Source organism: Mixophyes fleayi, chromosome 3 (genome assembly GCF_038048845.1).
Source record: "Mixophyes fleayi isolate aMixFle1 chromosome 3, aMixFle1.hap1, whole genome shotgun sequence".
NCBI lineage: Eukaryota > Metazoa > Chordata > Amphibia > Anura > Limnodynastidae > Mixophyes > Mixophyes fleayi.
In genome coordinates, this window is record NC_134404.1 from 107727287 (window position 1) to 107752533 (window position 25247).

At 36.3% G+C, this 25247-nt stretch overlaps 1 protein-coding gene across 1 annotated transcript in view; it reads left to right on the forward strand.

Moving 5' to 3' along the window:
* The window catches only part of FNDC3B (fibronectin type III domain containing 3B), a 270448-nt gene extending 260719 nt beyond the window's left edge, over positions 1 to 9729 (forward strand). The window contains exons 24-26 of the mRNA XM_075202134.1: positions 1951 to 2117; positions 4427 to 4554; positions 7177 to 9729. Coding sequence (XP_075058235.1) covers positions 1951 to 2117; positions 4427 to 4554; positions 7177 to 7488 — 607 coding nt within the window. The 3' untranslated portion in view covers positions 7489 to 9729. The remainder of the gene's footprint in view (positions 1 to 1950; positions 2118 to 4426; positions 4555 to 7176) is intronic.
* Positions 9730 to 25247: the final 15518 nt, after the last annotated feature.

Consider the following 25247-nt stretch of genomic DNA (forward strand, 5'->3'; position numbering starts at 1 on the left):
ACACAAAAATGTTTTTTTTTCCAACTTTAACACATTATTGCCCCCAAGGGTGTTGGGAGGAACGCCTGTGCTTTAAACAAAGGGGTGATTTTTTTCTCTTGGGCTGGGGGCTGCATTTTTTTTTTCTTCAGGTCCGATTCCAATACAGAGTTCAGCAAAGACTCCGCACTGCTGGTTACAGATTTTATGGGGGGATCCCTGATGCACAACCACCCGTGTTATCATGAACCAGACAAAACTATGAGCCATGAATACCTATGAAAAACTATGAATACCCCCCTTAATGTTTCTTTTTCCCTGCACTTTCACACTTCTTATTTTCTACAATTGTAATTCCACATGCACTCTTTCTAAATTTCTCCCCCACATTACATTTTAGTCACTGTTCACCTCTATTTTTTTCACCATCCCATTCCCTTTCTTTCTCTTGCTTTCTTTAATGTTGACAGGTGCTTGTAGCTATTAATCACCATTATAACAATGAAGATCCATCTAAAAGTATCTAGTCTAAATGTATTGAAAGTAATACAATTGTGTTTTCTTTCCTATTAAAATGATAAATACAAATACTAATTTACATTTATGTCTGCAACCTTTACCTTGTTATAGGTAATTGTTCTTTATCTTTGCAAAGTACATGTTAGAAAAGGTTTGTAAGAGGCCAAACTTAGAGTTCATACCCACTGGCATAAAACATATGTAAACGGATATGTCACTAGAAATCATTGTTTGTATTGTTACCTTACTTATTGGTTATTAGCGTTTTTTGGAATGTTTCTTCAACTGTTTTAGTTTACCACATCTAAATGCATCGAGAAGCCTACAATGATTTCTAGTAAGATGCATATCAACTGTTTCTATCAGATTTTTTACTACCGATGAAATCACAAGTAAAACACCAGTGGGTAGGCCATAGAGACTTGAAAGCAGAAGACATAGCTGTTCATTCCAGTCTGTGCTCCACTTTGACTTATTATCTGCTTTCTTATAAAGCAGGGAATAAGCCATATTGGCTTCCTCGTCACGTGACCCTCTCTGCACACTGCACACCACACCAGGGCTCTTTCTTCAATGATGCGAGGCAAGAACCTAGGTAGGCCCAGGTGACAGCAGACAAAAATATTCACCTTATCTACTGGCTCCTTACCTGCTCCTTCCACCTCCTCCAACGCACTGGTTATAGGCTGCCGCACTCTACAATTGCAGAAAGAAGAAGAAAGGTGACACGAGTCACCCCCTCTCCTCCTCCTGCAGTCATTGCATTTGGTCTGTGGTAACACACAGCAGGACTGTAGGAAGGGTGTGGGTGAGGCAGGTGCTGACAGATTTTGCTGGCCTCTGCATCATGGCTGTACCTTAACCGTTGCTAATTTTTTGCCAATACACAGCCATAGTTGCTGCTGCTTGGGCCCAGAACTCAGTGATGCCTGGGGGTGCAGGAAACCTATTCTTCTCGACAGTTTGTTGTAAGGGCATATTTCCTAGTGACAACACTGCAGGCACCTTTTAATGTTGCGACAGGACAGGGAGAGGACGTATTCTCTCTTTCCTGATGCTATTGCACAGTGCTCTTAACGTTATCCAAATAAATTGATTGCAGGATGGAGAAGGTATGACTTGTGTTACTTCTGTTCATCCTGCAATCTGTCACACAGCGCTGCTGGTGAGAGGAGCAGGAGGAGAGCAAATGCTGCCTCTAGTGGCACAAAGCGGCAGAACACGTTTCATTGTGGGCAGCACAGTGGCTTAGTAGTTAGCACTTCTGTCTCACAGCACTGGAGTCATGAGTTTGATTTTCTGGGACCTTATCTGTGTGGAGTCTGTATGTTCTTCCCGTGTTTTATACAGATATTACTTACAGAAATGTTTACATATTTTAAATGACTCATACAATATATGATAAATACCAATCTCCAGAATGTTAGTAAGCCTGTCACTTCGTATTTCTAGGTTTCTTCCCATCTACAGAGGTCCAAGCCACACTTATAAACTACAGAGACTGACAGAGTTCACCTTCTACAGCTTCAGAATTCAGGCCGTGAATGATGCTGGGGAAGGGCCATTTTCTGATGTCTACACATTCAGTACAACCAAATTAGTTCCACCAACAATTAAAGGTGAGAGGGTGGGCAGATGGCTGCATCTCATTATATTATCTATCTATCTATCTATCTATCTATCTATCTATCTATCTATCTATCTATCTATCTAATCTGTATATCTATCTATCTATCTCATACCTGTCTATCTGACTGTCCATCAATTTATCTTTTAAGCAGGGTTGTGTGAAGAGTTTTTTGTTGGGACCCCAAAGAAAGCAATTTGTGTGGGGACTGTACCACTAAAACTTGTAATACACACACCCACTCACATTTTTCTCATACAAATTCACTCACTCACACACTGACTGATACTTCCTCTCTTATACACAAAGAAGCACACATTTCTCATACACATACACACGGACTTACACATGCAGGCTCATACTCCCTCTCTCACAACAGACTCACACATTTCTCATACATACGCATTTCCTTTATCATACATACACTCACACATTCTCATACACACTGACCCACACAATGACACACAGACACAGGCTCCAATTTGCATACATTAACCTTCGCCTGTTGTGCCTGCCTCCAGCTTCCTCCATGGCTCTGGCAGTGTAGGTAGGGGGCGTTTCTGTGCTCCAATTGGCTGAATGACTGTGTGATGTCAACCAGTAGGAGAACAGCAGAGGCTCAACTTCCTCTGCCCCAATGTACTGCGCAAATAGTAGTTTGTGGGGATCCCTTGCTGTGTCGGGGACGATCGCTGTGGTTGCCCCACCCATAAACCAGCCCTGCTTATATCTATTTATCTGTCTATCTACCGTTTGACCCTAAACTTTAAGATATTTTTCTCCACACTGTGCCTGTCTTTCCAGTCTATTTTTAAATAACTATCTACCCCGCCATCCATCTCATATTTGTCTGTCTTCCAACTTTTCACATTAATCATGTGCTTGCAGTGGCTGTTTTTTAACCCATGTATCTTGCCAATAATAATTAGCAACCATATGAAAAGTTGAGAACAATGAGAATGTAACAACTACTAAGAGCACATATTGAAGGAAACCTTAATAGCTATGCCTACCTTCGTCATTATACTGTTACACTACAATTATTCTAAATAGATTTTATCTGTTCATACTGCAACTTTTGTAGCATGGTGATTATTTCAGCGGGTTTGACATCTGTTCCTATGAGTGATCAGTTGGTGCTTAGAACTTCCAATAGCCAGCATTGGTTTACATGTCTATGTCATGTTATGTCAGTCATAGTTCGTATTATAGCAGAAACCACCTCTGACACACAGTTGGCCTCTCGCATGGAGCATGAAAATAAGGTGTTTGATTACATTCTTCTTATTAATTACGTATATGGTTCTAATATATTGCAAAGGATAGTAAATACAAAGCTGTGAAGCAAACAATAAGTAGGCCCAATTCAGAGCTAGATTCTAGAGGAAATGGAAATTAATTAGTTTATGTCTAATCATAATTATTTAATGGTGCTGATGTGAACATTGTCAGTGTACTCGTATAAGTAAAATTTGCACTGTATGACTCATCTAAATGTCATAATGATTATGTGAACCATTACAGATGATAAACTAGATATAGATTTATATTAAAGTAGAACTTTATAGACTTCGACAGGAGTTCAACAGCCATAGTGTTTAAATATACGTTAGTTTCCCCTTTAATGAAGTGTACCATAATAACATTCTTGATTATTGTGACCTGGCCAGAAAACAAAAATAAGGTTTAATTAAACACTAATTAAAACCTGCACACATCACAAATTACTCAGTGCATTTCATATGAACTGCTTGATAAATATGTCCATATGGTGTTCCTACAAACAACAATTCTTTAGGCAATGTAGGCTTTTCATTACTTTTTCCAATAATGAATAACTGTACACAGTCACACAATTGGCTTAGAGCCCACCAATTACACTTCAGTCTGTTTAGCAGGTAACCCATCTCTGTGCCAACAGCTGTGTGATTATGGAAATTAACAGGTTCTATGTATATGGCCTTATCATGTATGATATCAACAGGTCCTATATATATGGCCTTATCATGTATGACATCAACAGGTCCTATGTATATGGCCTTATCATGTATGACATCAACAGGTCCTATGTATATGGCCTTATCATGTAGAGTAGCTCATCTGTACATATATGTACATGGCTCATCCCTGCCTATGTGATTTTGGACCTTTTTTAAATATATGAAAAGATTGGAGACAACATGTTCAGCAAAGAGTGTATAGTAAATATTTAGGCCTCATGTTTACATTATTGTATTGTACCTACTATATATGTATTGTATTTTTTTCTTTTTTACTGACAAAAATGACTTTTTATTTCAGCACCACGTGTAACGCAGTTAGAAGGAAACACGTGTGAAATTGCATGGGAGACTGTATTGCCTATGAGAGGAGATCCAATTGGATATATTCTACAAGTACAGGTTGGTCGGGAGTCTGAATACAAACAGGTAAATAGGATAAATATGTTTATGGAAGTATGTATGTATACTCAAAAAGTTTATTAACCTCCAAAAATGTAGTAGAGCAATGCCATACCATGCTCCAACTAGCACATGGCCTTATCTGTGGGGAGTTTGTATGTTCTCCCCGTGTTTGCGTGGGTTTCCTCCAGGTGCTCCGGTTTCCTCCCACACTCCAAAAACATACAAGTAGGTTAGTTGGCTGCTATCAAAATTGACCCGAGTCTGTCTGTGTGTGTGCGTGTCTATGTTAGGGAATTTAGACTGTAAGCTCCAATGGGGCAGGGACTGATGTGGGTTAGTTCTCTGTACAGGGCTGCGGAATCAGTGGTGCTATATAAATAAATGATGATGATGATACATGAATATATATATTTCATATCATATTTTTTTAAAAATAGGAATTGACCCAAAACTGACTTGGTTTAATTCCTTTTCTTTCCTGCAAGAACTCAATTCCCACTTACTTGCCTCACTGGTCTTGTTCCAATATTTATCTAAGTTACTAGTGGTTTCTAATTAGCTATAAGATTAATTTCCATGACTCTTAGAAAAACAGTAATTAAATTGTGATTCCTTGAGAGAGGAATATAAGTCAAACTATACTGTTCTAAAATCAGATGTCCGACATTGCAGTTGTAACCCAATAACAAATTACTGTCTTTCCCCAAGGAATTGTAGTATAAGATGTCAGTTTAATGACAAAATATAGCTTGTTCCTGTTTTCTTCTGATCGGTAACATTAATTTTGTATTCTTTAATTCAGGCCAGGAGACATGGATGTTTTTCCTGCAGAAGGCAATTATATTCCTAAAATTAACTAATGTGTCTCATTAGAAAAACACAGAGACATTTGTGTTTTGTTTGCTAGCTATGAGTATAATTTCTAATGCAACACCCTTAGTATTGTCCTATGCTAAGTATTGATAATACAGAATTACTGTCAAGCAATGTATACTACCTGCTGTGACAGTACTATGATGCACTAACATGTCTAATTACTGTTATACAAAGAATTTAAATGGCACGTTTAAATAATACAAAACTGGCACATAATTAATGGGCATCATGTATTTAATCCAGTTGGCATTGTAACTGGAGATCTGGCTTGAGCAACCTGTGATTATCTAATTGATACAGTAGTTGCAGAGCTACATGTAACCCAAGCAGGATCTACACTTCCATTCTAGCACACATGGAAAATGATTGCCATGATTGGGGTTGAATCTTATCGGTTTTAAATTAAAACTATATTTTACAAATATCTAATCTTTGTGATATTGATTTGAGTTTCTGTTTTTTCATTTTTAATTGGCTGCTTGTCGGCCCTAGTCATCCAAACGAGAGTCTGCCTTAGGGAGATGCTTTTAAAATAAGTTACATATAAAATTCACACAGGAGGTAACGAATCTTCACATGCAAGTGAGATAAAAATAACATAGATTGAAGCACCATATGTGAATTATGATAAATTGAGCTGCAGCGCAAGTACATTGCCAGCTAACTCCATCTCTCCTGTCACATGAAGCGTATCTTCAGCATGACACGGAAATGTACAAATTGCATCAAAATATGAGGAACCGAGCATTTGCGCTCTGAGATATATCAATTACGTTTTTATTTTATTACTAGATGTGGGAAAATATAAATCCCACTCATCACTTTATATATTTTCCTCCATATAGCAATTGCCTTTTCTGGCATTGTTAAAAGAGAGGGCGTTAACAAATGCAATTTTATGTCATACTAAGCACAGATCTTATGGCGCATAATCACTGATCAGATTGATCCCACTCCCACTCTAACAGCTAGCATTAGTACTAAACATGTTTGTGAACTTGGTTACCCCTGAAATGTATGGAAATTACACTCTCATCTCTTGTACAGAACAAGATCCATTCTAGGAAATGTATAATCTAAATGTTACTAGAATAAGGCGGTCGTGTATTGGCTGAGCATACGTGAATAATATTAACTACAGGTCCTGAACATGTCCAGAAGATCTAAAGCACAACTAGAAATTTTTACAACATTGGGGGTATATTTACTAAACGGCAGGTGTGAAAAAGTGGAGATGTTGCCTATAGCAACCAATCAGAATCTAGCTATCATTTTGTAGAATGTACTAAATAAATGATAACTAGAATCTGATTGGTTGCTATAGGTAACATCTCCACTTTATCACACCTATAGTTTAGTAAATATACCCCTTTGTCTTTTCTAAATTGAATTATCTGCTGTTCAGTTCACTGAATGATTTTCTAATCTTGGTTAATCAATTCACAAATATTTTTATTATTGGTTCATACAGCCAAAGTAATTGAAAATATTTCTTATTGCTAATAAAATTTGTTTTATCTGCTTTTATTTATTTTTTTTATAGAGTTTGGTGTTCAAAAATAACATTGTAATGTACAATTTTGTACAAAAAATTTCAGCTAAATTTACATTTTTTAAAATTGGCAAATAGATTTTAATTTACAAATCCCTGCTTTCGGATTGCTAGCAGGCAAAACCAGTAATAATCCGTCAAATTCCAGCAAATTGTTTCATTGATCTCATTCAGTGCTCTCACCATAGCCACATTATAATTTGGCTTGTATATTGCAGGTATATAAAGGAGAAGACTTATCATTTCAAATCTCAGGCCTTCAACCCAATATGGATTACAGATTTCGGGTTTGTGTCTGCCGTCGATGTGTGGATACATCACAGGAACTCTGTGGCTCTTACAGCCCATCTGCATCTTTCATTATGAGGCGGAGCGATCTCATATTATCAGAGGACCTCTCTCACCTTGACCGTTCAAAAATCAAGAGCATGATACCTACTGATGAACAGTTTGCAATTCTTATTGTTTTAGGCTTTGCAACCTTGTCTGTTTTGTTTGCCTTTATACTTCAGTACTTCTTTATGAAGTAAGAAATGAAGACAGGTTAGAGGTATAAATTTAACTAATGCTACGCATTATAATCCAGACATTTACTCAAATATTCATTTTAAAAGAACTACAGACATTTTGCGTTCTACATTTTATATTCCTATTTTTTACTGTTTCAGCTATATACATTCACAGTGTTTTGATGCACCTTTTTGAAATGCAAACCCAGGAAATAGCTGGAATTTGTTTCTGCTAAATAGCTATACAGCACAGTAGCAGTGTTATGTTCTTTTGGGGATTACCTAGATGGTTCAGGTTAGATATTAGTTGTAAACCTTGTGGCCAAAAAGTGAAATAATTCAATGCAGTCCAAATACTCGTGGCTTGTAATAAGGCTTTGTGTCCTCTATTTTTTCAGAGATTATTTGCAACATACACACACATATACATGCACATGTGTATGTATGTATGTATGTATGTATGTGCGTGTGGGTAAATATATATATATATATATATATATATATATATATACGTACGCACTGTACTTGCATATGAAACAAATACATAAGTATACCCATGGAACATTTCTTGTGCAATTACATATATTAGTTCAACTAGAAATTTGCTCCTTATAATTGTTGTGATATTACTAACTTTAAGAAGGGAACGTAATTGCACGTTTACAAAGTGATAGAGTAAGTAACTAAAGCACTGCCTTAAAATGATGTTTACTTATAAGGCTACAGTGTTGTCTGTTCTAAAGGAAAGGTGACTGACAATTACATGTTGGTGAACAGCATATTCAACACTGATACAATCACAATATAAGTATGCAATTCAGTATTGCATAACCTTGAACAAATGCAGCAACCAAACACCAAAAAACAACCAAATACTTGTTGCAGTACACAAATCACACACAAGGCTATGTGCTCTATATATAATATATATAGATATTTAAAACAGTGTGCCCATATCAACAGGTATATATCATTATTTAGCTGCTCAGTATACATGAAAATGTTTCAATGTTTTTTTCACACTCACTAATATGTTTTGTTTGTTACATAAATGGAAGAAAGTAGTTGCCCGACTCCATAGATTTTGAACTGAATTTTGATAGCCGATTGAGCACCAGAGAAATCAGTTATTAAGGAAAGCCACACCTGGAACATCAAAATGGTTAAAAATTAATTTACTAAGAATGTATTTTATATTATCTTTTTACTGATTTATTAGTAATTGTAGCCATTTGATTGTGAAGTCCAAGCTGTGAGTTCCTAGAGCGGGGAAAAGCCCCATTATTAACATACCACATTGTCACAATAAAGAAAAGCAAACAAGCTTTAGACACTGAATACCAGCTACACCTACATAAGATTATTCAACTTTTGCAAAACACAGTACTTCAGTTCCATGTCTGTTTGTGCTTCCTATTGTAAGTTGATAAGTATACCTTATCTTACCTTAATTCAGATTATTTGAAAGCAATTTAACAGAAAAGGGCATTGTGCAATAATTTGAAATGAAATGTGTTCAGCTGTAACTTAGCCGTAGAACTATATAACAAGTGTAAAACATTCTGTCACCCAGTTATACACATCTATATAATTTTCTTAGAAAGCTGCTAACCTCTGGTAAATCGGTTTCAATATAATTCAAATATAATTTCTTTTACATTCGTCACAACAATAACACTAAATACTTGGAAAAAGTCCTTTTATTAAGAGTTAATGAATTTGCGCCTGCTAGTCATCATGCATGGAGGAGTAGTCAGGGGAGGGAGCGGGGATTTACACACCTGGTAATCCGCATGTGTGCTACTCTCTCCCAATGTCCTTACCCCAAAACCTTCAGTCACCTCTGCTCCATTTTTGAGCACACCTGAATTATATGTAATAAATTAATATTACGTATGGTGCTTCCCTTCTACAAAAATCAAGCACTTTTAAAACTTACAAAAGTTTCTATTTTGTTTAGTGTATCAGTTTTACTCGATTTTGCCTATTGCGTTAGAAGTCGCTAGCATTGTTGAAAACTTCTTCATTACATGTTACAACATTGTGTTTAGTTTAGGGAACAGATTTGTGCAGTGACTTGTTTTGCATCTTTGTTATTGATTGTTATTTTTAGGGTGCATTGCATCTTACTGTATTCAGTCATCTCTTGCTCATCTGGGATGTCTAGCAAGTGGGCAGGTTCAACCTGTAGCAATACAGATCAGGGGCCTGATTCATTAAGGATCTTAACTTGAGAAACTTCTTATTTCAGTCTCCTGGACAAAACCATGTTACAATGCAAGGGGTGCAAATTAGTATTCTGTTTTGCACATAAGTTAAATACTGACTGTTTTTTCATGTAGCACACAAATATCAACTTTAAATTTCAGTGTACAAATAAGCTATCAAGTATTTGTGTGCTACATGAAAAAACAGTCAGTATTTAACTTATGTGCAAAACAGAATGCTAATTTGCACCCCTTGCATTGTAACATGGTTTAGTCCAGGAGACTGAAATAAGAAGTTTCTCAAGTTAAGATCCTTAATGAATCAGACCCCAGATGTTCACAGCAGCACAGACTACTTCAGATGAGATTACTGATCTTGTGGGAGGCCGTGATCTGTCCATTTGTGTGATTATGTTAGCCAGGACAGGGTTGCATGTGACAGGGGCAGTGGCATGAAGTGAGGAGTAGCATGGAGGCAAGCGGGACGCCACAGACTGAGATATAGTGGAAGGAGGAGGGTCTCCAATAGCACATAATAGTGATGAGAGTCTACTAGATACTGGTTATTGGTCAGACACTAGCTTCTTTAGAATAAACATAAAACAAATATATTAATAACATACGCTCTCTTAAAGGTAACTATATTTAGCTGCCCTTAATTAAAATTGTAGCTTGAAACAATAAAATCTTATAAAACTACCTTATAAAACACCAGAATGGCATAACACAATGTAGCGTTATACCTGATGTAACAATAGTTTTGGCTATCTTATTGAAAGTGAGATATGTAATATATCCAGAGCTACCTAAATTATAATAAATACATTCACTCAGGAAGTACATAGGCAGCCCTCAGCAACTGTATCTCAAAGCAGAATTCACAAAGCGCAGTGACTGAAAGGTGACTCATTTTAACACTTTATTCTCAAATGCACAATTTAGATTTTGGAGTAATATATTTTTGTGTAGTTAAATCTCTGTTCACAGTACTTTAGGTTTTTAAATTTATAGAATATGGACTGGTTGACATGTAACTAGTATGTGACATTTGGGAGGAATGTTAGTCAATACTAAGACCCCTTCCCCTTGAATATAAGAGCAGTATTAGTCCGCTGGCCACACAACTCCTGCAGTTTCAGAGATACTGCCCATCTACCTTCCTAACAGCAAATCCATTTTAAAACTAAGTGCTTCCTACACATAGGGGCTTCTCATATATCAAAATCACAGATTGGTGGTGCTCCTAGTAAAAGAGAAACCACTATGTATCAGGAACAGTCCATTTATACATGTTCCTGCACCCACAGTTGTTAGAGAGGTAGTGAGGAGGAAGCCCTGCAATCCTGATACCTGTGGAGGACATCTGTCTATTTTAGTTCATTGTTAGTAGTATTACAATTAAAGCTATGATGTGTTTAGGATTTTTCTTCATGTTATTTGAACTAACTGGTTTCCAAGTGCATAAGGGGCTGGCTGTGGGCAGTGTGCAATAGAGCAATCTCATGTAGAAGTAATACTGTCAGTTTACAGCTCACTTTTAGTAACTGAAATATACAAAGATTGCAGTTCTTATTATAACTGTACACACATTAAGGGGCATATTCAACTATCGGATGAACTTTGCGGGAGGTGAACGGAAATCCACAACACTTTGCGCTTACTTGAGTATGCCCCTAAGCACCTTTGCTATGTTAGATTCAAATAGGCCAAGCACCAAATAGAGTAACAAATGGATATTTGTTTTATTTATTTTAGCCACGAAGTCACCAACCAAACATCTTTTAACGTAGCCACACATCTTTACATACTTTATCCTGAGATCGCAGATGATGGTTTTTATGTTGACATGAAAAAAGTGCCTCAGGGAAACATTTCAGCTGAAGGTGCAACACATTTCCAAAAGGGTGCAACAGACACACAACATAAGCCCTGCTTTTATATAAATCTATATTTTGTATATTTTTGCTGCTTTTTTTTGCATTTGATAGAATCTAATGTTTGACTTTCATTGAGGTATCGTGTCATATTCCTCTATATAGTATATCTGCTTTTTTTACTCCCATAACCAAGGCAGTGGGAAACCCAACAATATTTTTTCTTTTTTACAGTATATAACACTAAGTACTTTGAAATGCCAACTACAGTGCAATCTTTTATTTATTGTAAAAAAAAATAATAAAAAAAATATGTACTAATATTTGTAGCATGTTAAATTTTCAGTTCTTGTAAGTAAGATCTATTGTTAGTTACCCAGCAGCATTTTAAGTGTTATCTGTCTTTATTTTAGATTTTTTTTAAATGTTTTTTTTTTTAAATCAGCGCATGTAAAGCCAAAAACATCCGTGATTGAAACGTTTACATGTAACCAAATGCTCTAATCATCTCTTCTGAGGAAAGTGTTATGATCCACTAATCATGCTGTGTGCCTATAATGATGTAGCATATGTTAGAAATGTCCTGTAATATAAATGTAAACACTATGTTAACATAGCTCTGCAAACTAATATTTCTGCCAGTGTTGTGGCGAATTACGTTTTTTTTTTTTATATACAGTATATATATATTTTTTTTAATTTAAATGTATTTTTATGCAGTTTTTTTTGTCTCCTGTATTTTATGAGCATAATCTACATCGATGTTAATAAAAAAAAAAGATCGTTTTGTATTTTATTAAGGCAAAAAAATGTGTAAAAAATAATCTTTGTCCCATTGGTTAAGAGAGAAACAAAAATATTGTGATTTTACAAAAAAATTCTCAAGCAGTGCTGCTACCCTGAAAAATTCAAATAAAAAAATGAATAAATTCTATTTCATTGGACTAAAGAAACATATTGGGTTATTCAGTCTGTTGTCACAAAATATTTTCAATAAATTCCTAATGCTCTTATTCAAAGCAGCATTATTACCTTTCTCCTGCTTAGAAAAAGTGCACTTAATATGTAAGAAATAAATAGCCAATATTGCTATGTGGAGACTAAATATCATATCTGCACTTATCCAATATTTGTAAAATATTTATTACCCACATATACCAAAATTTATAGCAAAGCAATAAGTATATCCCTTCAACTCCGCAACATTATCTGCACAATATGATATCCACAGTGGTACATATAGATCATTTGAATTAAGAGCAAGTATATTAATAATAAGCCATAATTGCACCTTATCTTTTTTTAATTCAACACAGGCAAATAAGGGGACAGAGAAGGGTAGAAGATATTTTAGGTACTTAAAAAACTTAGGTCATTTTAAAAATACATATTATGTAGTAATGCTGCTTTGAATGTTTCATGGTAACTGTTACTATATGATCCTTTTGAATGCTCCGATTAGAACACACAGATGTTGTGGTTACATTATTCCAACTCTTAATAAGCCACTATAGGAACATGTTATGTTTGCATTTAGAAAAAGGAACGTAATTGGCCAGTTTTAGAAGATGTCTTCTTTTATTTCTGGAGGGACTTATTTTTATTATGGGATTAATGTCATTTTATATAATGTTTGTTTCCATCGAAAAGATGAAATTGACAGAAAAGTATATTTTTATATTTTTTCATAGTCCTTTTATTGTTTTTTTTTAATCATGGTTTCTGGCTTTAGCAGAAGCCATGTTGTTAATTGCCACACCATGATTCCACCCTTGGTATATTTTATGTTTATCCTGTGACGACCGTTTTAAGATTGGATTGGACCTTTGCCATTAGTGACTAGATAAACACCTGCATTCATGTACTCTTTTACTAGTCTTTGACATGACATGTTGCTAGAGAAAAAATTAGCCATGATGCGTAAAGAGCCACGATTATACCTTGGGTGGAAAATTGACTAACTGTCAGTACACTAGCCAACTTTCTGTTTTTGCTTTCTGTACTAAGCAGCTACAGCTGCTTGCAGACACAAAGAACAGGTTAAAAAACTAACCAACTTCAAATCTGGCTCATTGACAGGGATTTAGGATCTTCGGTACCCAGTAGCAATAGATTGTGGCCTCTTGTCACTTCAGAAATGACTATAGAACTTGGACATGTCTGAATGGCATCCTTGTACAACCTTTTAAATTGAATTACAAAATATTTCTTACCTCACTGTTTGACAAACATTCCAAACATTTCATAAGAAAATCACATTTTCTGGTATTGTAAATTTAAGACTACTTTGTATGCATTGTATTAAAGCTGTCATATCTACTTTAATGTATAGATTTAGCAAAATAAAAAATTGCTACAGTATGTAAAACTTAACTGTACTTTTAGTGTATATGTAATATATTTAAGCCCAATAAATGTTTTACTTCCTATCAAAATTGGCATTGAATTTATTCGTGACTGTTATTTTGTCTAACGATGATCATGAAATATTAGTCTAATATATTATGCATATTCTACACTTTCATCATCATCATCACCATTTATTTATATAGCGCCACTAATTCCGCAGCGCTGTACAGAGAACACACTCACATCAGTCCCTGCCCCATTGGGGCTTACAGTCTAAATTCTCTAAGAAACACACACACACACACACACACACACACACACACACACAGAGATAGACATACACACAGAGAGACTAGGGTCAATTTTGTTAGCAGCCAATTAACCTACCAGTATGTTTTTGTGGGAGGAAACCGGAGCACCCGAAGGAAACCCATGCAAAAACGGGGAGAACATACAAACTCTACACAGATAAGGCCATGGTCGGGAATTGAACTCATGACCCCAGTGCTGTGAGGCAGAAGGGCTAACCACTATGCCACCGTGTTGCCCAACTTACACTTTTAGCAACATATAAACAACATCAATATTATAGAATATTTGTATGCATTAAAATTAATGCAAATTGATTTTTTGGTCTTTGCAGGTTTTAATTGACACTTTCACGACCCCTATGTTTGTAGGCATCATATGAGTATGACTTTTTCATACTGGTTATACACTCTGGATCTCATTCACATGAATATAAAGTTTGGGAGCAGTTGGATATTGGTTTATACTGAGCTTGGTAGAAATACTGGAAATGGCAGCTGTAGCTGATTAACACTTGAGTTTAAAGATTAAAATTCCGATACTCTGTTGTGTTGGTATACATAGTAAGCTTCAGAAAGTAATCGTTGAGACTTGTATTGTATGATGCTAACAGCAGAATGTATTTCTTTAGCACACAACACAATTTTGTGATACTCGCTTAATCATATGTGTATAACCGATTACAAGAGCACAATACAATGTATTGGCCACTCTTTGCTTTAACCTGGAAGAGTAATTACAATAAAGGTGAATAGAAACATAGCCATGATCATAGTTATTACCCCTAGACCTCATTTAAACATATATGTACTACGGATAAATAAACCTGTCAACAATTTAACAAAGCTAACCAATTGTAAGGGGTAAGTGGACCAGAAATCACGTATCCAGATGCAAGTTATATTAAGTACAAAAGGTCAAACTGTTATCTTAAGTGGCCTTCCCCTACAAGCTTAAATATGATGTTGCTAGGAACCTGGCTATGTGTTATACTGTTACACAGCTGTGGCTATATAGTTGGAGTGCTTTTCTAAACTACAGACTATTATAGTCTTCAAAATATCAAAGCTATACACAAAAACAGGGGGTTTGATCTGCCCAATCCTATTCCCATAAACTGCAGTGACTAAATCTACCAAACAAAGGGCAAGAGCACAACTAAAATGCCAAGTACATATTGGGCCTGATTAATTAAGGAACGTAAGGCAAAAAAGGAGTACATTTTCTCCAGGACAAACCATGTTACAATGCAAGGGGTGCAAATTAGTTTATTATTTTGCACATAAGTTAAATACTGGATGTTTTTTCATGTAGCACACAAATACTTGATAGCTTTATTTTTAGACTGATATGTAAAGTTGATCTAGGACATGTCTTACCACAACTATAAATCTGTCCACACATTTTAAATTTACCTCACCCTCCCATGCAACCTGGTTTTGCCAAGGTGCAAAGTTTCTCCTTTTTCTTACTTTCCTTTCCTTAATGGATCAGGCCCATTATGTATAAAAAGGAAATATATACAATATATACATTATGTCACAATAGTAAAATATTTGAAAGTAAAGTGAGGTTCATAGTATGTATTCTATTTAAACCAAACTGATGAAGGGGAGCACAATGGCTTAGTGGTTAGCACTTCTGCCATACAGCACTGGGGTCATGAGTTGCAATTCCCGACCATGGCCTCATCTGTGTGGAGTTTGTATGTTCTCCCCGTGTTTGCGTGGGTTTCCTCCAGGTGCTCCGGTTTCCTCCCACATTCCAAAAACATACTAGTAGGTTAATTGGCTGCTATCAAAAATTGACCCTAGTCTCTCTGTCTGTGTGTGTGTATGTTAGGGAATTTAGACTGTAAACTCCAATGGGGCAGGGACTGATGTGAATGAGTTCTCTGTACAGCGCTGCGGAATCAGTGGCACTATATAAATAAATAAATGATGATGATGATACCCCATCTGGAACATCTATTTCAGAGGTTGTCCATCCAATTTAAACATATAATGCTCCTAGGAACCTAGTTATATACAGATGGAGTGTTTGAGGCTTGTGGCTGGATTAGATGGCTGTTGCCAAGCTCGCTGATTGATGTTTCTTGCTGGCATCTCACATAGAGGATTATGTGAGCGGACACAGCTAATGCTGTCCCTTCTGGTGCATTATCCCCAATCTAGACAAACACTGGGTTGTCCAAAAAACAAAGGCAGTCATCTTTTACATTTATTCCAAATATCTTTCAATGGCTCTGGATGCTGGCATTTATTTATCATTAACTCCTTCTTGTCTAAACTGTAAGATAATGTGATATTACAGCAGTTCTGCTAATTAATGAGGTCCTACAGATACAGTATTCTCCCTCATTCTATCTGATATTACTTGTCTACCATCATCCAGTGGTGACCAGTCTGAAAGCAATGACATTATCAAACTTCTAACATGTATTGTAAGGGCTTGTGCCTACTTAGAATATATACACTGCAGCAGCTGCAGTGCCGACATGTATGGATAATTGCGCTAATGTAATCCAATTGTGTTACTCTCATTGATAGGTTGAGTTAGGACCATCTAATTGGCAGTTTTACCTTGAAAGTAGTAGATGGCTTATGTAGTATCTACATTTTCAACTATAACTTTTTTTATTTGCTTAAATGTTGGTATTCCAAATAGGTATTTTTTGCTTTCTTGCAATCTAGTGTGGGGTTTAAATGGCTTGTTTTGCTTGTACTGCTCTTTGATCACTCTGGTTAAATTACATATTCTGTAAATTCTCTCCTTACCATAAGTAAACACACCAAATGCCAAAAGTTGAATATGCAGTTCCAAATGGTCATTGCGTTTCCTGTGCATCTTCCAGGTGGAGCACACATCAAATGATAGTGGTTCTCACATTAAAAACACACAGAGCATGAACAGGGCTGGTCTAACACAATGTACCAAGTTCCACACTTGTATTATGCTCACCCCCCCCCATGGCTTTTATTATGCTCAGCCTCCTTCCCCGGCCCGCTAGCTTGTGCTCGACTCAACTCACCATCACCCTCACTTGGCTTTCACTCCCCAGTGCATGTCTCATTGGGAGAAGGAAACCAAGTAGAGAGGGACACAACCTTTGAGAGCCTCTGGTGGTTGGCAGCTCAGGGAGAGGGGATAAAAGGATTGTTAATAGAGGGGTAAAAAGAAGAATTAGTAAATAGTCATAGAATGCATTCATATATGTGAAACACTCACTCTCCATTGGAGGTGAGTTCCTTTATGGGTGAATGGGTGAGTGGAGCTATAAGGAGCCCTTTCAACAAGTTAAAATTCGCAAAGGTTTTCGCAGGGAGCTGGGGAGGTGGGTGTCCTAAGGGCCCAAGCTCTATAGCAATTCCACCCCCCACAACCACTATAGTTCCCCCCTGAAAAAATAATGTTTATCTTTGCCAAAGTCTGTAGTTCAGTGGTTAGCACTTCTGCTGTGTATGGTGATCACCTGATCCTGAGTTCGATTCCTGGCCAGGTCCTTATCTGTATTGAGTTTGTGTGTTCCCTCAGCATTTGCATGGGTTTCCTCTGGGTTCTCTGGTTTCTTCCCACACTCCACACTCCAAAACATACTAGTAGGTAAATTGGCTGCTGACAAAATTAACTCTAGTCTCTGTGTATGTGTTAGGGAATGTAGACTATAAGCTCCAACGGAATTGGTGGCGCTATAAAAATAAAATGATGATGAGGATTAATTAACATCTATTGGGAATTGTTCTACTAGGTACATGATGATTTTATTGTTATTTTGTTGACATTTTCTGTAAACATTTGTTTTATTTCTTTTTTTAGTTCACAGAGTATCTGAATGATACAGCAAATAGTATTGTATATATATATGACACAAAATAGATACAAAAAGGCGCTAGGACACTGCACCAGTATAGTAGTATTAAAGTCCAATGTCTTAAGATGATTCCTTCTTATATGACACTTCCCCTGTGCGGGCGGCTGTCAATCCTCTGTAGCAAGCGGTGTAGCAGGAATAAATCTAAAAGTAAATGAGAGGAGGCGCACAATAGTGTAGTATGGCAAGTAAAAAAATCCCAAAAAGGAACCAAACCACCAGAAATGAGTGAGCCAGAGCTTCCCACCATGTGGGTATCAACAGTATCTAAAATAGATATGTATAGCTCATAGGATAGAAAGTCACACACAGCCAGATGACTGTTCAAAAAGGTATAAACAGGTCACACCAATGAAGACATTGCATAGCGTACCGATAAGCCGAATTGGGTTCAATGGCTTAGCCTGTGAAGATAGTTCCCTGTAGACTGGTGAGGAGTGTATTCAATCTGCAGTCCTACATTAGATTATCGAAGTATACCTTAGTGGCTAAAGAAACAAGCTGCCAATGACAAGGTAACCTATGGGATAATCTAATGTGGCTGAAGATTGAATACATCCTCACAGTCTACGGGATATCTTACAGGTAAGCCATTGAACAATTGGCTTCTGGTACGCATACATCTTCATTGGTGTGACCTGTTTATACCTTTTTGAACGTCATCTGGCTGTGTGTGACTTTCTATCCTATGAGCTATACATATCTATTTTAGATACTGTTGATACCCACATGGTGGAAGCTCTGGCTCACTCATTTCTGGTGGTTTGGTTCCTTTTTGGGATTTTTTTTACTTGCCATAGCTACACTATTGTGCGCCTTCTCTCATTTACTTTTGTATATATATAATATATATATATAGTATAGTATATATATATATATATATATATATATATACTGTCAAAGTTAAATGAACTTATACAATGTAATAACTATTATTAATCTTTAGATTGAGTAATTGTACACCCAATCTTAAGCAAATTCTGACTCAAAGGGAGATCCTCACGTGTTTTTCCATTTTATATGATTATGCTTTGGTTCACTTAGACCAACTAAATGTACACCACACATTACAGGATGAAGAAATAATACATTAAAGACACTAAAAAATGACATTAACTAAACAAAGTTGGAGTCCTGGCAAATATATCTAATAATTTATGAATAGCAATATTTTCTTTAGCTGGGTATTAGTTTCTGCTCTTTATCCTTTCTTAACTAATTTATTCTACTAACCTGCTGACATATCATTATAACATCTATGCTAGTGTCTGTCCAGCACAATAGCATTTGACATCTCATAAAGTTCTGCTGGCCTTCACATTTTCTCACTGTGACATTTTTATGACAGTTAATTACATTATACATTATGTTAAACTTTGTGAAGGGTTTTGTTTGGCAGTGCCCTATTTCTTTTCTATCCTAATAAGAGAAAACAGTGATGTGGCTGTCACATATGGGAGTGGTGGTTTTGGATTATTCTGCTAGAAGGTAAGTGACTGAGCAGGTTTCCTAAGCAACAACGGCTAACAGTAACATACAGAGACACATGCCTATCACTCCTCTTTTCTTGTTTTAGAAACTCTCCACCTGCTCCATCCCTACATCATTTAAAAAATATATGTTGCCTCTGTGACAAGTACTCTCATGTTAAGTACAACATTTGTATATTCTAAAGATAAAACAAAAACATCCTCCCCCAATTGACATCAGCTATAGAATAGACTGACGAACATGAAAAGAGTATCAATATCAATCTATGTGGAAAACGTGTTCTGGATACCATATTATTAGAAAGTGAAGAGGTCATTTATTTTACTGTGATGCCATGCCAGATGTTTCACATACAGGGCCCAATGTTATGTTCTGCAATATGTCCTTAGAGATTCAGTGACAGAACATTAGGATATACAAGAGAGATTCTTTGTTAATTTTGACTTTTTTCAACAAAACTGGAGAGGTGTTTTCTGAAAGTCATTTAAGTCAAGATTAAATGACCAGGGCATTGATGTGAATGACTCAGAGATCAAGGTTATGATAATGGAGCCAATATGTCTGTTAAAATCAAATGTGTAGAAGCCTGTATACAGGAGAAGTATCCCACTGCTATGTTGCATTTGTGCTGCGTAACATACTAGTAGGTTAATTGGCTGCTATCAAAATTGACCCTAGATTGTGTGTGTGTGTGTGTGTGTGTGTGTGTGTGTGTTAGGGAATTTAGACTGTAAGCTCTATTGGGGCAGGGACTGATTTGAGTTCTTTTTACAGTGCTGCAGAATTAATGGTGCTATATAAATAGCTGATGGTGATAAACCAATAAAATAATGGTCCCATTGAGAATTACCTACTGTTATTAAGACAGTTAGTAGAATTATTAATTTGGTGATACTAGTCTGCTTTATTTATGTGAAGCAGCTACAGTGAGAAGCCGTCTATTTTTATCATATATAATAAAATAATGTATTCTTGCATATTATAAAACACTGGTAGCCTTCACTAAGGCTGGGTACACACTACAGGTTTTTCAGCTGATTGTCGGGCCAAATACCCGTAAACCAACTGTTTGGCCCCTTAAGTGTACACAGAGTAGTGTGCACACTTACACAATGACCGATAGTTGTTTCAAAGCACCAATCGTCGGTTCATTTGGATGGTCAGTAAAACGAATAATCTGATTCCAGCCGCCTTCCGATCCTGCAGTGTGTATACACTCACGATCGCCATAGAGTTTACAGAGTCATGATCTTTTCAGCCAATGCCGGCAATGAACATGTCCCGGTGAGTATATATAGAGAGTGCTGTAGATGGAATAATTTGTCCGTTCGTTCTGAGACTGAAGTTTCGTTTCAGTCACTGAAGCTAACAAAATTTGCAATGACGTGTGGATAGCTGTAACAAGGCGGGTAATCAGTGTAACAAGAATGAATGATACTGTGCTGTCATTCTCCAAAGGTCTATAGGACCAGATGAAGAGCAAAGATCTGAAGGTAAATCGTGTAAAGTGTGTGCGCATGGATCGGCAGACTGATTGAAGCTTCAGTCGTTTGTAAAATCATTAGTGATAAGAAATTGGTTGAAATTTTTTGTAGCGTGTACCCAGTCTAATGACATGATATAAAGGTGATTGGAAATCTTTTATTTAAGTGAGAATTGTTAATAACAAACAAACATTTGAACTACAATAGAAACTTGATACAACAAAATAAGGATTAAAATCATATGTAATTAAGGTATTACACAACATAGCGAGACAGAGTAGTTTTTCTGCCATTTTAAATCACACAGTTATGAGTTTTCACCACCTTCACTGCACCCCCTAGCTTTTAGTTTTTAATTATTTCGCTACTAGTGATTATTCAGGAATAAATGGGAATTTCTCTTTTTTTAATAATTCTATTAAAGGATTAAGTTTGAATTGTAGTCATAAGTAATACACAGAGTGCCCATGTATGACATATTCCCTTTCTTCTCTGAGTTCTTGTACATGGCTTAAGTGATACCAAATGGAGAGCAAGAGTGGATATGTTTGCCCTATAATTAAAATAGCTACCAGGTATTATTTAAAGCTTTAAAGAAATTAATAAACAAGGCTCATCTGAAGCAGAAGGCTTAAAATATTACTTCTCGAGCTTTAAATCTGTATTACTTTTAGCTTTTTGGATCGCGGTTCCTACAAAGTTTTGAAGGGAGGAATAAGATTTTAAAATCAAGACTGGTCTCCATGGAAATAGAAACAGCAAACAGTAAGGGGCATATTCAATTAGGCCCGGAGATCGCTGTTGAGTGGTGGCTGTGCATTATTAAGGTATGTTATGCACGTCTAATTGCTATCCAATAACGATTGTCAATTCCCGATGTGTGGTTCCAAAGCACAAAGTAATTTAATAGCCAAAAGTAGCAGAATAACAATGCGAAATAAAACAAGTACAGCCGTTACTTATCGCAGGCGCCCTGGATCCAGTGTACAGTAATTCAGGTCTGAAGGCTGTGGTCAAGAAGACTGTCCACTAAGTCCAGAGCCTCTGCTTATATACAGCCAGTGAATACAGTAAAACAATGCAGATGATGTGGCTTGCTTCTTTTGGTCCAGGCTTCAGGAAGGTCCAGTGTACTGCAGGTCATAGGCCAGTTCAAACCAAAATATCCAAATGTGGGAGTCATCTCTCCAGGGGATGCACTCCGATTTTCCCGCCAAGAATCCAGTTTCAACTAGTCTATTTACATTACACAGACAATATAATTTTAAACATTTATTCCCTAACATCGCTAACTAGAGTATGCAATGTGCAATCCCTTTGGCGAATGAACCAGACAACTGCTGATGAATATGGGATTAAAATGATACTAAACATGACATATTTCCTGCAACCAGAACCTTTGATTTCACTAAAATGTATATAACTTATAATATTAAACATAAATACTACTTCATTTCGACCAAAATAACTATGTGTTGCAACTACAATTAATGTGTACTAGTTACAAATGTGTATGTTCGTGTGAATGTGTGTAAAAATGTAAAACCTGTTATTGCCACGTGTCACGGCTGGATATGCTTCTGCACGCTGTAGCGTGCTGTACGCATAATTTCAGACAAAGACTGCTCGATATTAATTGAAATGACTTTATCCAATTTGCTGAATTCGACAGGTATTATGCTACCTCAATAACACGGATTTCCCTTTGCAACCCTTTGCCAGCCGTTCCGGAGCGTAGCCACAATCTCAGGACCTAATTGAAAATACACCTAAGGCTCTTTTAGCAGAAATGCACTTCAGAAAAAGTGATCTGAGGCAAACTCATTGATGAAAGTATGGAAATTCCAAAGGACCTCAGACCTTATTTAAAGATTCAGAAGCGGCAGAATGGAGAAGATCTGAGTAGAAATGCAGAAACGTCAATAAATGAGTGTGCTTATTGTGGCACTTGATTTCATCACTATTGAACTGAACCAGTGTGTTCAATCATTATAAAATGATTCTTTTTCCAGAAAAAGAATTGATGATAACACTGAAACTCTGGTCTCCAAATACCCAGCAGATCATCTTTCTTAAATGCACATAGACAAAAAGTCTATGATGCCACATTTAAAAGCCATTCGGTCCTACTTGACGTGAATATAATTTTCAGCCTACAGCTGATGGAATATTTGGAGAAGTTTACATTGCTATGAGGATGTTCACCATACGTCCAGTGGCAGAAGGAGAACAAGTCTTTAGCAAACTGACCAACTGTGGTCCACAATGAGTGACCAACACTTAAACAGCCTTGCACTTATTTCCATTGAATAATAACTTGCTCAGCAAGTGAATTTTAAAGACACAATACAAAATGTTGTATCCAGTAAAGAAATGGGGTGGTCAACTCAAATATCTTAAACCTTTTTTGAAGATATATATATAGCTTTAAAGGAACGCTTCCATTACAGGAATTCCTTCTTGTTCTTAAAATAAAAGTTTGTGCTATCATAGGATCAACAACATGTATGCACTAAATTGAGAACCCCCCTTTAAGAGCAGTTACTCAACATATATTCAAAGATTGTAAATTTAGTACTGTTCAGGTGCACCAGAGGTCACTAAAACATCTCCTATTAGTGTAAGAAATATTTAGGTATATATATAAGAATAGGATAATATATTTGACCAAAATATTAAACTAAAGGACTGTTGATTACTTACAAGTAATAGTAGGATCTTGCCCTAAGATGTGCCAGACTATAGATGAGCCCCAATGTATTTTAATTGTAAACAAAGTGCAGAGAGTGTGCACACTTGGCTGGACAAGAAACCTTTTCCTGAACTAGTTAATTGAACCTCACAGACCCTTTCCTTGGTAAGCTGGCGTGAATACTATTATTAAAGGGGTAATCTGATGATTATATATCTATATGAAATGTACCACATTTTACAGAAGTAGATTGAGGAGACAGATTTAGAGGAGGAAACATATATTGGGTACAGAATTTCTGGTGGCAACTTGATACTACTCCCTCTGGGAACTACCAGCTTACATCCCAGTATATATACAGTAACATCCCAGCCCACTAGATGTTATTGTCTCAGCTTGGACCTCTCTCGTTAGATTGTAAGCACTGACAAGCAGGGACCTCTCTACCCTCTGCATAATGCCCGTACCTTCTTCATCAACCTTGTATCTTCTTCTTCTGCTTTTTTGTGTGATTCATTGTTTGTTTGATCTGTTATACAGATTGGTGCTGCAGAAAGTTGTGGTGCCTTAGCAGTGATGACAGTTAAATTCACATTAACATCAGCACAGTCCCAAGCCAGACTGCTATTGATAAACAGGCAGTGTGGCTTCAGCCATCATACTGTAGGTGGTATGTCATGTGATAGGGTATGGGGGGATGCCTGGCTCCCATGGCAACATGGATATAATTCTGTATATTTACATATCTTACTATTCATGTGCATTACTATAAATTGCTGCACAGGTTACGTACATACAATCTAACTGGACAACCATACAAAATTGCTACTGATAAAATACAAAATATAAAATCCTATGATAAAATACATTTCTGCATATGTTGGCGTGTAAATTGTATTTCCTATCATTTTAGACTGTATATAAATCGATACCGCTATTGTTGTAAATTAAGATTAATTAATTAAACCAAAGCTAAGGATAACCCATAACATTCACAAATGATCGGACTACAAACCACAGCGGACATTTACTAGGAGATGCTGCCAAGTCACAGGAATCCACTCTAAAGTATATTAGGTTAATTAGGCATATCTGTGCTAACAAAATGACTTGCTGTGGGATCATTTGAAGGCATACAATTATTCATAAATGTATGACCTTTTCAAAATCTTCACATGTAATAGTCCATGGAACATGCATATAAAGTACATGTCTTTGACATTTTAAGATTCTAATAGAACTTCAAGATCTCAAACTCAGGTTTTACGACAGTGCAGTTTCAGTGTTAATGTTGCAATAGAAACAAATAGGGAAAAAATTACAAATTTTAAATAAAGTTGTTAACACTCAATTCTTATAATAATGAACTTGAAAGCAGTATTGTTTTGATTTTTGTAAAAAATATTATATTTATATTTTTCAAATGAAACTTGGTTGAAGTAATAAGTAAAAAGGTAAAATATGTTGTACTTATAGCCCAGCTATCTCAGACAGGCAGAAAGT